The 16628-nt window shown below is 51.4% G+C and overlaps 1 protein-coding gene across 1 annotated transcript; it reads left to right on the forward strand.

Annotated features, from left to right (window-relative positions):
• Nucleotides 1–8218: 8218 nt before the first annotated feature.
• LOC130484276 (zinc finger protein 157-like) lies at nucleotides 8219–14422 on the forward strand. Its single transcript, XM_056857180.1, has 4 exons — nucleotides 8219–8527; nucleotides 9011–9131; nucleotides 11927–12037; nucleotides 13113–14422. The coding sequence occupies exons 1-4, from the start codon at nucleotides 8219–8221 to the stop codon at nucleotides 14420–14422; spliced, it is 1851 nt and encodes a 616-aa protein (XP_056713158.1).
• The last annotated feature ends 2206 nt before the right edge of the window (nucleotides 14423–16628 follow it).

Consider the following 16628-nt stretch of genomic DNA (forward strand, 5'->3'; position numbering starts at 1 on the left):
AGTAACACTGAAGGACAGTGTAAGCTGCTTTGAGTTCCCATTTGGGGAGGACAGCAAGCTACAAATGAATTAAATAAGTCAAGATTCTGCGTGGGAGAGAGGGACTGTCTCTGCCCCTCCTTGGAGGAGAAAGGGGTACTATATTGCTCCTTTGGTGCCTCCATACCCTGCTTGTAGGCCTTCTGGGGGGAAGAGGTTGGCTGGCCCCTCTGGGAAATGGAACGCTGAGCTAGATGAACCCACCTTGGTCTCCACCCAGCAGGACTCTTCTCTTGATCTTAAGCCAAATGCTAACTCTTCTATGGTTATGCAAGTAAAGAACATAAGAAAAGCCCTGCTGGATCAGACCAAGGCCCATCCAGTCCAGCAGTCTGTTCACACAGTGGCCAACCAGGTGCCTCTAGGAAGCCCACAAGCAAGAAGACTGCAGCAGCATTGTCCTGCCTGTATTCCACTGCGCCTAATATAATGGGCCTGCTCCTCTGATCCTGGAGAGGACAGGTATATATCATGGATAGTATCCGTTTTTACTAGTCGCCATGAATAGCCCTCTCCTCCATGAACATGTCCACTCCCTTCTTAAAGCCTTCCAAGTTGGCAGCCATCACCACATCCTGGGGCAGGGAGTTCCACAATTTAACTACATGAACCTACCATATTCGGAAAGGACCTGCCCATGTTCTTCTGGTTCTATTGATTCTCTAGCACACGTACTCCTGGAATATCATTTTTATGAGGATCTAAGATCAAGATATATTATTCCTCTTCTAGCAGATTGGACTAGAAACTCTCTGTTTGAACTAATACCCCATTTATTGTCAGCGATCCTAAGGTTACATTGGCAGATAACCCAGAGAGCAAAGCGATGAGCCGGCCAATAGAAAATGAATTATGTTCCAAAACTGTTCCCCATCTCTTTCCGCCAGTGGAAACGTCTTGTGATTCTGGCAGATGCTTCGGTTCTGACTTTGCCCTGCTTCCATGGGGCGCAAGTTCTACCATGAGGGGTGATAACTGCTGTGTGCCCTGGGATAAAGATGATGCTGTCAAAAGGTACTTTTGACAAGTCTTAGAAATCCTACAAGGATATAGCAGAGGAGACCCTTCCTTTTGGATTTTGGATGCTGGGATTAGAATCATAGAATCATAGAGTTGGAAGGGACCACCAGGGCCATCAACCCCCTGCACAATGCAGGAAATTCACAACTACCTCCCGCCTCCACACCCCTAGTGACCAGAAGATGGCCAAGATGCCCTCTCATAATCTGCTTAAAGTCACAGAATCAGCATTGCTGACAGATGGCCATCTAACCTCTTCTTAAAAACCTCCAGGGAAGGAGAGCTTACCACCTCTTGAGGAAGCCAACATGTTCCACTGAGGAACTGCTCTAACTGTTAGAAAATTCTTCCTAATGTCTAGACGAAAACTCTTTTGATTTAATTTCAACCCGTTGGTTCTGGTCTGACCTTGTTGGGCAACAGAAAATAACTCGGCACCCTCCTCTATATGACAGCCCTTCAAGTACTTGAACATGGTTATCATATCCCCTCTCAGTCTTCTCCTCTTCAGGCTAAACATACCCAGCTCCTTCAACCTTTCCTCATAGGACTTGGTCTCCAGACCCCTCACCATCTTTGTTGCCCTCCTCTGGACACGTTCCAGCTTGTCTACATCTTTCTTAAATTGTGGTGCCCAAAACTGAACACAGTACTCTAGGTGAGGCCTAACCAGAGCAGAGTAAAGCGATACCATCACTTTGCGTGATCTGGCCACTATACTTCTATTGATGCAGCCCAAGACTGCATTTGCCTTTTTAGTTACAGCATCACGCTACTGACTCATGTTCAGTGTTTGGTCTACTAAGACCCCAAGATCCTTTTCACACACACTACTGCTCAAAGAAGTCTCCCCCATCCTATAATTATGCATTTGATTTTTCCTACCTAAATGCAGAACTTTACATTTGTCTTTGTTGAAGTGCATTTTATTAGTTCTAGCCCATTTCTCCAGCCTGTCAAGATCATCCTGCATCTTGGCTCTGTCTTCTAGATAAACTATGTCTTCAGCATTCCCCTGATCCAGCTAGGTAGTAACTTTCCCAAAAAAGGAGATAAGATTAGTCTGACATGACTTATTCTTGAGAAACCCATGCTGGCTCTTAGTGATCAGATCCATCCTTTCTAAATGCTGAAGGACGGACTGTTTGATAATTTGTTCAAACACTTTTCCTGGTATAGAAGTCAAGCTGATGGGTCGGTAGTTACCTGGATCCTCCTTTTTCCCCTTCTTGAAGATGGGGACAACATTTGCCCGCCTCCAATCTTCTGGCACCTCACCTGTTTGCCAAGACTTTTCAAAAATAATGGACAGAGGCACCAAAATTATATCTGCAAGTTCTTTGAGTACTCTTGGGTGCAATTCATCTGGGCCAGAGGATTAAGGGCCCCTGCTCTCAGGACTGTGCACCCGAATGTCAGTGATGACTGGGCTTCTGTGACTAAATGATCTGAGTGATTTGTCGGGTAAACACTAAGAATGTAAATGGTGTTACACGCTGTGGCTTTTCATGTACCTCAATGTCAAATCTCCTTTTTGGAAAGGTGGTTTTTTTTAAAAAAAATGTGTATTATGTATTTTAATAAAAATTACTATTGTCTCCCCCACACACACCTGCAGTCCATGTTTATTTGACTTTATTTGGTTATTTATTTATTTAAAACATTTATTAGCCACCTTTCTTCCTTATGGAGCTCAAGGCAGCTTACAATATAAATGAGATACATAAAACAGAGGGCATAAAATACATAAAACCAGAATTTAAAACCACAGTTTTATTTATTTGTTTAATCAAATGCAGTCCTAAATAAAATTGACTCCTGCTGCCTCCTAAGGATTGGAAGTGGGGGGGGGGGGCAGGTGCACTTCCCTGGGGAAGTTGATCCATAATTGTGAGGCCACCACTGAAAAGGCCCTTTCTCGTGTACTCAACAACCGAGCTTCTTTGACTGATGGGACAGTCAGGAAGGCGTCTCCCTGTGCTTTTAATTCCCGGGCAGGAACATGTGGGAGAAGAGGGTCCTTTGGATACCCTGGTCCCAAGCCATGTAGGGCTTTAAAACTCTGTTTTGGTTTTGGGGAAAGGCCCTAGACCAGGGGAAAGCTTTCCAGTGCAGGCCACATGGAACCAGACAGGAGTTTGAGTGAGTCTTCCTTTCAGTGGGGCCTACCTTGGAGAAGACCATGCTGGCTGGGCTGTACCCCCTGCTAGCCCTTTCAAATTCCTATAGCCAGGAACTGATAAAGCCTCCCCTCAACATCTTGCTGGATCAGATGTGTTTCTATATGTTTGCTCCGTCTCTTCAGCTGCACCAACCCCCCCCCCCACACACACACACCTACACATTCTGTTTTGCATGTTCACATTACATTTTATCAACCTTTGCCATGTAAAAACAGTTGAAGTTGCAATGTTCACTCTCATGAAATCCCTCAGGAGGAAGACTATCATAGAATCCTAGAGTTGGAAGGGACCGCCAGGGTCATCCAACCCCCTGCACAATGCAGGAAATTCCAAACTACCTCTCCCCCACACACACCCAGTGACCAGAAGATGGCCCAGAAGACTGTTTTTAATTCTCATTTTGCAAGCAGGAGAACCGAGACTGCAGGGAGTGTAGGGCTTGCCTGATCACTCCAGTGGAAGTCGCAGGAGCATAAGAATTGTCTCAAGGAACTGGGCCAAAGGCCCGTGTTGCCCAGCCTGCAGGTTCCCACAGTGGCTGGGCCTGCCCGGTGGTTCAGGGATGCCTGCAAGGACGCTGTTATACTCATCAAAATCTTCTGCAAAGCAGCCCATGCAAGCCCAACAGATCCTGTGGCAGAAGGTTCCATGGGAGCTTTCGGCTACAATAAATACGCATGGCTTCAGAGGTCACAAGACTCTGGTATTTTGTTGCAACAGACTAGTGGTAAAAATGGTTTTTTTTTATTATGATGAGCTTAGGGCAACAGGAAGTCTATGGTGAAGGGTCACTTTTTTTTCTTTTTTTCCCTCTTGCTTTTTCTTTTGGTGGATGAGGAAGAAAGGGTATTTTTAAATATTTAAATTGTTGATTGTATTGAATATCAAATTATATTGAATATACTGTATAAATGCCCTTCTACACTATTCTTTTATTTTTTTTAATTATATTGTATTTTTTTATGTTATATGTTATGTTAAAAATTCAATAAAAAATTATTAAAAAAAGACTGGTATTTTGTTGCAACAGACTAGTGGTAAAAATGGTTTTTTTTTATTATGATGAGCTTAGGGCAACAGGAAGTCTATGGTGAAGGGTCACTTTTTTTCTTTTTTCCCCTCTTTTTCTTTTTCTTTTGGTGGATGGGGAAGAAAGGGTATTTTTAAATATTTAAATTGTTGATTGTATTGAATATCAAATTATATTGAATATACTGTATAAATGCCCTTCTACACTATTCTTTTATTTTTTTTAATTATATTGTATTTTTTTATGTTATATGTTATGTTAAAAATTCAATAAAAATTATTTTAAAAAAAAGACTGGTATTTTGTTGCAACAGACTAGTGGTAAAAATAGTTTTTTTTAATTATGATGAGCTTTGGGCAACAGGGCAGTAGAAGCTTTTGAGGATGCATCCCCCGGTAAATAAATTCCCATTAAGCCTCTGTTTAAGAAGGAGTGGGACATTTTCCCCCCTCCAGGTGATTGGCAACCCGAAATGAGCTACAAACCCACCAGGATGGGTTTCCCTGGGAAGGGCTCAGAGCAGGCGCTTGCTGTCCAGCAGGGGGCAGCAGGGGGCTGTCAAGGCTGGCAAGGGTTAACATGAGAGCCTGCGGATTTCTAGAGAGGCCAGAGGAAGTGACGAGGAGGGGGCAAAGGGGGGCACCAGCCACAGGATGGAGATAGACCAGCCCAGAGGCCCAGTGCAAGCTGGGTAGCCCAGTGCAAGCTGGGTAGGGCAGGGGGGCCACCAGCTGGGGGGGGTGCTGTGGCACAAGCAGAAGCCCTTGAAAGAAGAGTGATGCAGGAAGGTGGTGGCAGTGTGGGCGGTGGGTTTGGAGCCTGCAGCTGCTGGGGAAGGGAGTGTCGAAGGGAGCAGAGGCTGGCCTGTGCCGAGAGCTGCGTCCACGTGCTGTTGAACACTGGGGGACAGCAGACGTTTGCAGCTGGGTTTTCCTGTGCAGATTGAGCCAATCCAGTTGGGGATTATTGCTCTAGGGCAACAATAGTACAGGTTGGGACTATGGCTGGGTGGGAGAGCATCTCCTCGGCACGCAGAAGGTCCCAGGATCGCTCCCCTGGCACCTCCAGTTAAAAGGATCAGGCAGAGGAAGAGGAGAGGTTTTCCAAATCCTTTTTGCTGCTGCAGCTGCTGCGTGACTACAGGGAAAGCGAGTGCCAAAATGTGTCGCCTGTCGTTTGGCCCTGAGAGCCAAGTGACTGGAGCAGGCCAGCCAGGGGAACACAACACAGCGGCGAACAGGGCACAGAGGCCGAGGCCTTCCCCTGATGGAGCCTCCTGGCGCTGCTACTTGGAGGTTTACCAGTGCCTCTGGAGACGGAGGCTCCCTTTAGTCACCACTGGCCAGTAGCCACTGGTAGACCCTCTCCTCCAACTGTGCCCGTGGCCGTCATCATATCCTCTGGCAGCAAATGCCACCTTTTATTCACTCGCTGTGTAAAGAAGTATTTCCTTTTGCCCCTCCTGCCCCTCCGCTGCATTGGATGTCCTGTTGGGTTTGCATCTAGGGGGGCACCTGAGAGAGAGACTAACAAGACCTTCAGGGCACAAGCTTTCAAGAGTCAAGGTGTGCCCACCCTGAAATGTGTGTTGGTCTCTAAAGAGGTGTTGGATTCAAAGCCAGATGCCAGACATGAACAGTAGCCCAGCTGACAAGCTATAATGAACCCACGTACTATCCATGTACAATGTACCCTTGATGGTTCTTCGTATGTGTGTAGGAGTAATTATTCATGTTACAGTCAGCACATATACGGCTATACGTGTGATATAAACTGCACAGTTATCCAAGTACTGGTCTTTGGTTCCATCCATGAAGAAGAAGAAAAGTTGGCTTTTATATGCTGAATTTATCTACTACTTAAGGAAGAATCAAACCAGCTGACAATCACCTTCCCACAACAGACACCCTGTGAGGGAGGTGGGGCTGAGAGAGCTTGAAGAGAGCAGTGACTAACCCAAGGTCACCCATCTGGCTTCGTGTGGAGGAGTGGGGAAACAAATCCAGTTCACCAGATGAGCCTCTGCCGCTCAAGTGGAGGAGTGGGGAATTGAACTCGGTTCTCTGGATCAGAGTCTACTGCTCCAAACCACCGCTCTTAACCACTACACCACGCATGTGTGCATGTGTTAGGTGTTCTTTACAAACCGATACATGTGTGTTCACCGTAACATGGGAACAGAGCTGTGCTTCAGGCTGGGGGAAGAAAGACTGGGATCAACTCCAGATAAACCCCGCATGTGTGCGGCATGTGGGGAAGCGCTCAGAGATGAGCCCCTGGCCCTATCGGAGAATCCATACCAGGGAGGTTCTCTGTCCCGGTGGAGGGGGGGGAGCCCTGCCAGGGAACACAGCGGGACGGTCGCCCGTCAGAGAGGGAACATAAGAACATAATAAGAAAGGCCCTGCTGGATCAGACCCAGGCCCATCAAGTCCAGCAGTCTGTTCACACAGAGGCCAGCCAGGGGCCTCTAGGAAGCCCACAAGCAAGATGACTGCACCAGCAGCATCCTGCCTGCGTTCCACAGCACCTCATATAATGGGCCTGCTCCTCTGATCCTGGAGAGAAAAGGCATGCATCATGACTTATATTCATCAGAACATAAGAAAAGCCCTGATGTATCAGACCAAGAAGGCCCATCAAGTCCAGCGGTCTGTTCACACCACTGGTTCCCAATCGGGGGTCCGTGGACCCCCAGGGGTCCGCGAGAACTAAATTAAGGCCCGCGAAACAAAGTTATAAACCCATAATACATTAATATTTTCAATTAAAAGTTCTCTATTATAAAAATATATATTCAAATATTATTCTAAGTTTAATGTTTAATTAACAGTTATGATTACAGTTTATTTTCAAATTCTCTGAATTTTTATTTCGAACCTTGGGGTCCCTGCCCCGGACAAAAAAGTCCTAGTGGTCCCTGGTCAAAAAAAGGTTGGGAACCACTGGTTCACACAGAGGCCAACCAGGTGCCTCTAGGAAGCCCACAAACAAGACGACTGCAGCAGCACCATCCTGCCTGTGTTCCACCGCACCTCATATAACAGACATGCTCCTCTGATCCTGGAGAGAATAGGTGTGAATCATGACTAGTGTCCATTTTTAGTAGTAGCCATGGATAGCCCCATCCTCCAGAAGAACATAAGAAAGGCCCCATGCTGGATCAGACCCAGGTCCATCAAGTCCAGCAGTCTGTTCACACCGTGGCCAACCAGGTGCCTCTAGGAAGCCCACAAGCAAGATGACTGCAGCAGCATTATCCTGCCCGTGTTCCACCGCACCCAAAATAATAGGCCTGCTCCTCTGATCCTGGAGAGAACAGGTGTGCATCAGGACTAGTATCCATTTGGACTAGTAGCCGCGGAGAGCCCTCCATGAGCACGCCCACTCCCCTCTTCAAGCCTTCGAACAGAAGAAAGGCCCGCCGAGTCCAGCAGCGTGCCCACCCCGCGGCCAGCAGCACCACCCTGCCCGTGTTCCACCGCACCCAAACTCCGGGCTGTTTATGGGGGTGGGGGGCGTGGGGGTGGGGAGGAGGGGTTGTGACCCCCGGAGAGAACCCGCGCGAGACGAGCCGCTTTCCACTCCCGTCCCAGGAGTCGCCCGGGAGCCGCCCCTGCCCTGGCCGGGGAAGCCCAAGAGCCGCCCGGGAGAGAAGCCCCCTCCCCTCCCCTCCCCTCCCCACGCTCGGCGGCGGGCTGGAAGGGAAGGCCGTCGGGGGCGCTTTAGGGGAAGGACCCCCCCCCCCCGAGACTCAACCCGCTCCTGGCCCAGAGCGGGGCAGGGTCCCCGGGAGGGGCTTGTCCGACGGGGCAGCCAGCGCCGGGAGAGGAGCCCCCCGCGGACCGGCTTCCCGCAGAGCCTCCGCCCCGTCGCGGCTCCGCCCCGCCGGGCAAGCGCGCTCCCGCCGCCGGAGCCGCCGCCGCCGCCTCCTTTGTTCGCGGCCATGGCGCAGGTGAGCGGCGCGCGGCAGGTGAGGCTGCCGCGGACGGGGCGGACGGAGCGCCGCCCGCTGCACCGGCCTCCCTGCAGCCTCGGCGGGCCGGGAGCCCCGCGCAGGACCCCCCACCGCCCCCAGCCCCGCGCAGCTGCGCGGGGCTGGGGGCGGTGGGGGGTCCTGCGCGGGGCTCCCGGCCCGCCGAGGCTGCAGGGAGGCCGCTGGAAAGCCGGCTTGCGGGGAGGGCAGCGCGGCTCAGCCCCCGAGGGGTTTCGGAGCCCCCCTCGCAGCCCCGGGGGTCCTGCGGAGCGCCAGCGAGCAAGAGAGCCGACCCCCCCTCTTCAGCAGCGCTTGTGGGGCTGCAGGGCCCCCGGGGGGAGGGGGGCGGAGGGCCCCTCCTGCTGCAAGAGGCCACCTGGCCAGGTGCGCTGGGCTCTTGCAAGCCCTGCCCACCGCGCACCGCAGCTCTCAGTGCGCTCCTGCCACCACTGTCGTGATCGGGAAAGAGCCGCCTCCCATGCTCACCGTGACCTCTGGGGCTGAACGTTGGGGTGGGGGGCTCGCAACAGGAGGCTCCGGGTGCGTAGGCAACATGACATGGAAGACGATGCATCTCTGTCCTGGGGAGCTTTGCAATATTGGGGGCATGGGGGGGGGATCAGAGTGCTGGGAGGGAGCACAAAGGGAGTGTGGAAGGAGCCCCGGAAGGAGGGGAGGTGAGTTTTCAAGGTGGGGCAAAATGGCCTTCCTGCCTTTCTTCGCGAACCACCCACCCCCTGGCCTCCTTCCCCCTCCCCACAGGTGGCCTTCGAGGACGTGGCTGTCTATTTCTCCCCGGAGGAGTGGGCCGAGCTGGCAGAATGGCAGAAGGAGCTGTACCAGGCCGTCATGATGGAGAACTACCAGGCGATCCTTTCTCTGGGTAAGGACCTCCTGTGCGCCTCCCCTAGGATGTCTGTCCTGCTGGAAGGGAAAGAGCATCGTCGTCTTGTCGGATCAGGACCCCACGAGCGCCTGGGTTGTAGTGGTTAAGGGCGGCAGACTCTAAATCTGGGGAACCGGGTTCGATGCCCTGCTCCTCCACATGCAACCTGCTGGGTGACCTTGGGCTGGTCACAGTTCTCTGAGAACTGTAAGGGTAGGTCCTGTCTCACTAACCTATTACACTTTTTTGAAAACGTCAATAAGCGTGTGGACAGGAATGAGCCTGTGGATATTGTGTATTTGGATTTCCAAAAAGCTTCTGACAAAGTCCCCCACCAAAGACTGCTAAGCAAACTTCATAGTCACAGGATAAGAGGACAAGTCCTCTTATGGATTGAGAGCTGGCTGAAAAATAGGAAGCAGAGAGTAGGAATCAATGGTCAGTTCTCACAATGGCGGGATGTGAGCAGTGGGGTCCCTCAGGGATCTGTGTTGGGACCGGTGCTTTTCAACCTGTTCATCAATGACCTGGAGCAAGGGTTAAACAGTGAAGTAGCCAAGTTTGCAGATGACACCAAATTATTTCGGGTGGTTAAAACAAAATCGGACTGTGAAGAGCTCCAGAAGGATCTCTGCATACTGGAAGAATGGGCATTAAAATGGCAAATGAGATTCAATGTGAGTAAGTGTAAAGTGATGCATGCTGGGACAAAAAATCCCAACTTCACATATACACTGATGGGATCTGTGCTGGCAGCAACAGACCAAGAAAGGGATCTTGGGGTGGTAGTGGATAGCTCAATGAAGCTGTCAACCCAGTGTGCGGCTGCTGTAAAAAAGGCAAATTCCATGCTGGCCATAATTAGACGAGGAATAGAGAATAAAACTGCTGATATCATACTGCCCTTGTACAAATCTATGGTGAGACCACACTTGGAATACTGTGTACAGTTCTGGTCACACCACCTAAAAAAGGATATTACAGAGCTTGAGAAGGAGCAGAAAAGAGCAACCAAAATGATTAGGGGACTGGAGCAACTGTCCTATGGGGAGCGGTTAGGATGCTTAAGGCTGTTTAGCTTGGAAAGAAGGCAGCTAAGGGGAGACATGATAGAGGTCTATAAAATTATACATGGTTTGGAGAGAGTGGACAGGGAGAACTTTTTCTCCCTCTCCCATAATACTAGAACACGGGGTCATCTTCTAAAGCTGGAGGGCGAGAGATTCAAAACAGATAAAAGGAAGTATTTTTTCACACAACGCATAGTTAAATTGTGGAACTCCCTGCCCCAGGAAGTGGTGATGGCTGCCAGCTTGGAGGGCTTTAAGAGGGGAGTGGACATATTCTGCTGCAGTCATCTTGTTTGTGGCTTCCTAGAGGCCCCTGGTTGGCCACTGTGTGAACAGACTGCTGGACTTGATGGGCCTTGGTCTGATCCAGCAGGGACTTTCTTATGTTCTTAACTATCTCTGCCCCACCTACCTCACGAGGTGCCTGTTGAGGGACCATGACTCAGTGGCAGAGCGTCTGCTTGGCATGCAGAAGGTCCCAGGTTCAATCCCCAGGGGCATCTCCAGTTAAAGGAACTAGGCAAGTAGGTGATGTGAAAGACCTCAGCCTGAGACCCTGGAGAGCCTTGGAGAGGGGCCATGGCTCAGTGGTAGAGCCTCTACTTGGCATGCAGAAGGTCCCAGGTTCAATCCCCTGCATCTACAGCTAAAGGGACTAGGCAAGTAGGGGATGTGAAAGACCTCTGTCTGAGACCCTGGAGAGCTGCTGCCGGTCTGAGTAGCCAATACTGACTTTGAGGGACCAAGTGTCTGATTCAGTAGAAGGCAGCTTCATGTGTTCATGTGTGAGAGGAAGGAAAGGTGATTGCAAGCTGGTTTGATTCTCCTTAAAAGGTAGAGAAAGTCAGCACATAAAAACCAAGTCTTCTTGTTTTCTGCACCTGTCCCAGCGCCACAATACCCAAAATTGAGCACAGCTTCCCAGATGCAGTAGCCCCAACACAGAATCCTTCCCTGGCCACATCAGTCCCTTTCCTAGCAATCCTGAAGACCCTCAGAGCATCAGTGATGCACCCTCAGCAAACCATGCCAGGCAGGGAGGGAGAGGGGCCAATGGAGAGGCAGATTCTGGGGGTGTTTTTTTTGCAGAAAATCACAGGGCGGGGGTGAGGGGGATGCTCTGGGGCTTCACTGCTGACCCTGGTTGGGTTCAGGGTTTTTCCCAGACTGCTGAGGATTTCTCATCCGGATCACCCGTCTAGACTTAAGAACATAAGAAAGGCCCTACTGGATCAGACCCAGGTCCATCCAGTCCAGCAGTCTGTTCACACAGCGGCCGACCAGGGGCCTCCAGGAAGCCCACAAATGAGACTCTCCTGCCTGACTTCCACAGCATCTAACATAATAGGCCTGCTCCTCTGATCCTGGAGAGAATAGGGATGCATCATGACTAGCATCCATTTTAACTAGTAGCCACGGATAGCCCCGTCCTCCATAACAACATAAGAAAGGCCCTGCTGGATCAGGCCCAGGCCCATCAAGTCCATCAGTCTGTTCACACACAGCGGCCAACCAGGTGCCTCTAGGAAGCCCACAAACAAGACTTGCTTCCCCCAGGAAGATGCATGAGCGACTTGGCCAGTTTCCTCCGTTCTCTGAGCACTCTGGAACTCTGGCAACGGAGGAGAGTTTGCATATGTGTGTGTGTGTGTGTGGGAAGGGGGCTGTTAGAGAGAGAGAGAGTGTGAAACAATGGCTGTTCTGCCCCTGTTTTCTCCGCAGGGCATGAGTCTGTCAAGCCCGAGATCATCCACAGGATCGAGCAGGGGGAGGAGGTGTGCATCGGAGAGTGCTGGAAGCCCTGCGAGTGGAGGTCTCCGAGCCAGTGGCTGGGTGAGGGGCCGGGGCGTGTGGTTGTGTTTCCATGTTGCCTTTCCTCCACGGACCCTCCCTTCTGTCTTTCACAATGACCCTGCCTGGCAGGCCAGGCTGAGGGAACATTCTTGGCCCAGTGCTTTTCATGGCCAGGGTGGGGGGTTGACACTGGTCCTCCCTGCTCTACGCCCACAACTGGCTGGCTCTCTGCTGGTGGGTGGGACGAGATCGGGAGGGAAGCTGGCCTGAAGGGGGTTATTCTGGGGTCCTTCAGCCCCTCAGCACAGTGAAATTCTGCCATGCAGCGAAAGCTGTGAAATGGAACCATTCACACCCCTTCTGACGACGTCTCCTAGTCGCAGGCCCTGGCTCTCTGGCAAACTTGAGAATTTTTTGACAAGGGGACAGATTGGGGGTAGGGGATCAAAGAGAAGGGGAGGTTTGTTCACTGAGATGCCAGAGGGTAAAGAGCCGGAGGGGGGACAGGTGTGAGAGGGTGACACTGAGCCATGTGGGACTTGGGGGTTCATGTCTGAAATGACCCTCTCCTCATTTTTATATGAAAGCAAAACTGTAGCTTCTTAAAGAACGTGTAGGGATTTCTTTTAATAAAGGGACACGGGCATCTCAAATGATGTGGGTTTTTTTGTGGGGCGGGTGGGGGGGGGGAGATGGCCCTTAAAAAACTGCCCCGCACAGCCTCTTTCCAGATCTGCTTACAGGGAGGGAACGTCTGAGAAAGGATGTCAAGGAAACAAGGTGAGAAGGAACACTGCCGTTGGTCTCAATTACTTACAGCGTGTTACACCTTTCTAATCAACCATATTCACAAAGATCCCTGTGAAGGAGAGGGGCTGTAGCTCAGTGGCAGAGCATCTGCTTGGCATGCAGAATGTCCCAGGTTCAATCCCCAGCAGCATCTCCAGTTAAAGGGACCAGGCCATGTGAAAGACCCCTGCCTGAGACCCTGGAGAGCCACTGCCAGTTTGAACAGACAATACTGACTTTGATGGACCAAGGAGGGTCTGATTCAGTAGAAGGCGGCTTCATGTATTCATTATTGTGGGAATCTTTTTCCCTTTCTTCCCAGCAGGAGATGAGATTCGGATAGTGGATGAGGTGGCAGGGGAAGGGGCAGGCACCTTCCTGCGAATCCCAGGCCGGCACAAGAGGAAGTGGAAGAAGAAGAACCACTCGGCAGGAACGGAGAAGCCAGTGACCCGGGCAACGAACGCCCCTGCCAAGACGGAGGCTGAGTCTCTGCCCCGGGTGACGCTGAAGATGAACCCGCCCAAGTGCCCGGAGTGCGGCAAGAGCTTCTTCAGCAACGTGGCCATGTCCATCCACATCCGGAAGCACACGGGGGAGCGCCCCTTCAAGTGCCACCTGTGCCCCAAGGGCTTCCCCTCCAGGGGGGACCTGAAGCGCCACCTCAGGCGGCACCTGCACCAGGACCCCCCTGCCGCTGCTGGCAAGAGCCCTGCCCCCAAGGGCAAGAAGAGCCTGGCTGCCGAGCAGCAGCTGTTGCGTCACCTGCGGTGCGCCCCTGGCCCCAAGAAGCCCCACACTTGCGCCCAGTGCGGGAAGAGCTTCAACAAGAAGGCGAGCTTGCGGAAACACGAGGGGACGCACTCGGCCGAGCGGCCCTTCTCCTGCCTGGAGTGCGGGCGCTGCTTCCGCCTCAAGCAGATCCTGGTGGCCCACATGCAGTCCCACAACAAAGAGCGGCCCTTTGCCTGCACCCAGTGCGGGAAATGCTTCTCCCAGGAGCGCAGCGTGAGGATTCACCAGCGGGTCCACACGGGCGAGAAGCCCTTCTCGTGCATGGCCTGCGGGAAGAGCTTCGGCTACAAGCAGCCCCTCCTCAAGCACCTGCGGCTGCACACCGGGGAGCGGCCCTTCTCCTGCGCCGAGTGCGGGAAGACCTTCCGGGACAAGGCGACGCTGGTCATCCACAACCGGATGCACACTGGGGAGCGCCCCTACCGCTGCGCCTTCTGCGGCAAGACCTGCCGGCAGAAGCAGCACCTCAACAGCCACCTGCGCGTCCACCGTGGGGAGAGGCTGCCCACCGAGGGCGGCACAGGCCTCGCCCTGCAGGAGGAGAAGCCCTATGAGTGCCCCACCTGTGAGAAGCGGTTCCGAGACAGGGAGATCATGCTGGTCCACCAGAAGACCCATGAGGAAGAGCAGCCACCGAGGTGCGGCCCCCTCCTCAGTGGACCCGTCCCGTCTCAGGGAGAAGCCAGATCTGCTGGCAAAGGAGCGGGCACGAGCCGGAAGCGCCCTGCCGGTATCCCACCAACCTCTCTGAGTGCGAAGGCGTCCGTGGTGTGCCCTGACTGTGGCAGCATCTTCACACACCAGAGGTATCTCACCCTGCACCAGAGGAGCCACAGGTGAGGAGCAGATCTGTTGCTGGAGTTCAAGACTGTGGCGTCAGGCGAGAGGCAACAGAGCCGGATGAGCCGGAGGCGCTCACAGAAGGGAGGGCAGACACAGTTCTAGGGCTGTGTGCGGCTCAGAGTCCTTTCCCGGCTGGAAAGGAATTCAAGGAAGTTCTGCTTCACCCTTCCCCGTGGCTCCCCATGGTCCCAACTCACCTTTCTCACTCTGGAACTGGCACAAGAGAGTCTCTCCCCCCCCCCCTTCAAACTCAACTGGTTCTGGTCACCCTGTCTCAAAAGGGTCATCATCGCAGTGCTGGAGAAAGTGCAGAAGAGAGCAACCAAGATGATTAGGGGGTTGGAACGCCTTTCCTACAAGGAAAGGCTGAAGAGTCTGGGACTTTTCAGTTTAGAAAAGAGATGGCTAAGGGAGGGGGACAGAATAGAGGCTTATAAAGTTATGCAGGGGGTGGAGAGAGTGACAAAGCGAACTTTTTTCTTTCTGTCCCAAAATACTAGAACTCGAGGGCATTCAATGAAGACGATGGGCAGTAGATTCAGGATGGACAAACGGAAACACTTCTTTACACAACGAGAGAGTAAAATGTGGAATTTGCTGCCAGAGGATGTGGTGACAGCCCTAGGCATAGATTAGGGGGATTAGGAAGATTCATGGAGGAGAGTCTCTAGCAGTGGCTGCTAGCCATGGTAACTAAAGGGAGCTTTTGTGTTCAGAGCCAGGTGTACCTCTAAATCCCAGTGCCAGGAGGCAAAATCAGAATCGTAGGCGGCCTGGGCCTCTGTGCCCTGTTGTTGGCCCTCCAGAGGAACTGGTTGGCCACCATGTGGGACAGGATGCTGGACTAGAGAGCCAGCGTGGTATACTGGTTAAGAGCGGTGGTTTGGAGCAGTGGAGTCTGATCTGGAGTCTGATTCCCCACTCCTCCACAGGAGCGGCGGAGGCTGATCTGGTGAACTGGATTTGTTTCCCCACTCCTACACACCTTGGGCTAGTCACAGTTCTCTTAGAGCTCTCTCAGCCCCACCTTCCTGACAGGGTGTCTGTTGTGGGGAGGGGAGGGGAAGGTGATTGTAAGCCGGTTTGAGTGGTAGAGAAAGTTGGCCTATAAAAACCAACTCTTATTCTACTAGTAACTAGATGGACCCTCACTGGCCTGATCTAGCAGGGCTCTTCTGATGTTCTTAGGGAGGTTGTTTGTAGCTGTGTCATTCCAGAAGTAAAATCACAAAAGCCCAGAACATTATGTGTAATACCTTTTAATAGGACTGACCCAACGGGGAAATTGTTACGGCCTTTTATCCCAATTGTTGGGGAAAGCATTTACTTTAAAACCGGCACATGGAATCTTTTTGATGTTGCATCAACCACTAAATCACAGTGCTTTATTGAGATGATTATTTTCTTCAATACCTGATATCTGTAGGTTATCAGCCCTCTGACTGAGGAGAGCTTGGATGTTTATTTATTCCAGGTGTCAAGTGAAAACCTCATATCCCAGCCAAAAATCACTCATGTTTATCTTTTAAGATGTTTATTTAAAATCAATCTGATCACCCTTGAAATAATTAAATAAAAATAATCACAAAAACATTATGTATCTTATCTATCTTAAATTTAAAAGATAAAATACATTTTCTAGGATTCTTACCAAAGCATTTTCAGAACAGGTGTGGTGTAAGACAACTCTGAATGAAGAATGACACTTCCCCAAAGAATGCTTGTTCCAAATTCTGTTCTTCTTGTTCTGGTCATTCTAAGATTCAAGTCTAGGCATAAATCCATGTATTCACAGACTACCTTTCTCAAGATTGAGACAATGAGAACAAAGCAGAAGCAATAAGGAGAAGTAGATGCTTGCAGATTTAGGGGAGGGGCCATGGCTCAGTGGTAGAGCATCTGCTTGATATGCAGAAGGTCCCAGGTTCAATCCCTGTATCTCCAGTTAAAGGAACCAGGCAAGTAGGTGATGTGAAAGACCCCTGCCTGAGACCACCGAGAGCCTCTGCCGGTTTTAGTAGACAATACTGACTTTGATTGACCGAGGGTCTGGTTCAGTATCAGGCAGCTTCATGTGTTCATTTAAAAACCAAAAACCGAATTCTCTGGCATACTGTGTTCAAGATCCTGTACCTGCTGACCATGTAGTGATGTGCAAGCATTCAAGCTCACCAGAACTCTTCACCAGCCCAGAGGTTACAAA

This window comes from Euleptes europaea, chromosome 11, assembly GCF_029931775.1.
Source record: "Euleptes europaea isolate rEulEur1 chromosome 11, rEulEur1.hap1, whole genome shotgun sequence".
NCBI lineage: Eukaryota > Metazoa > Chordata > Lepidosauria > Squamata > Sphaerodactylidae > Euleptes > Euleptes europaea.

What these genes read in the sequence shown, in the direction of transcription:
- LOC130484276 (XM_056857180.1), top strand. Translation starts at nt 8,219, where the DNA reads ATGGCGCAGGTGAGCGGCGCGCGGCAGGTGAGGCTGCCGCGGACGGGG. An exon ending in CCAGGCGATCCTTTCTCTGG is followed by an intron (nt 9,132 to 11,926) that starts GTAAGGACCTCC and finishes TTTTCTCCGCAG; the next exon opens with GGCATGAGTCTGTCAAGCCC. An exon ending in GTCTCCGAGCCAGTGGCTGG is followed by an intron (nt 12,038 to 13,112) that starts GTGAGGGGCCGG and finishes TCTTCCCAGCAG; the next exon opens with GAGATGAGATTCGGATAGTG.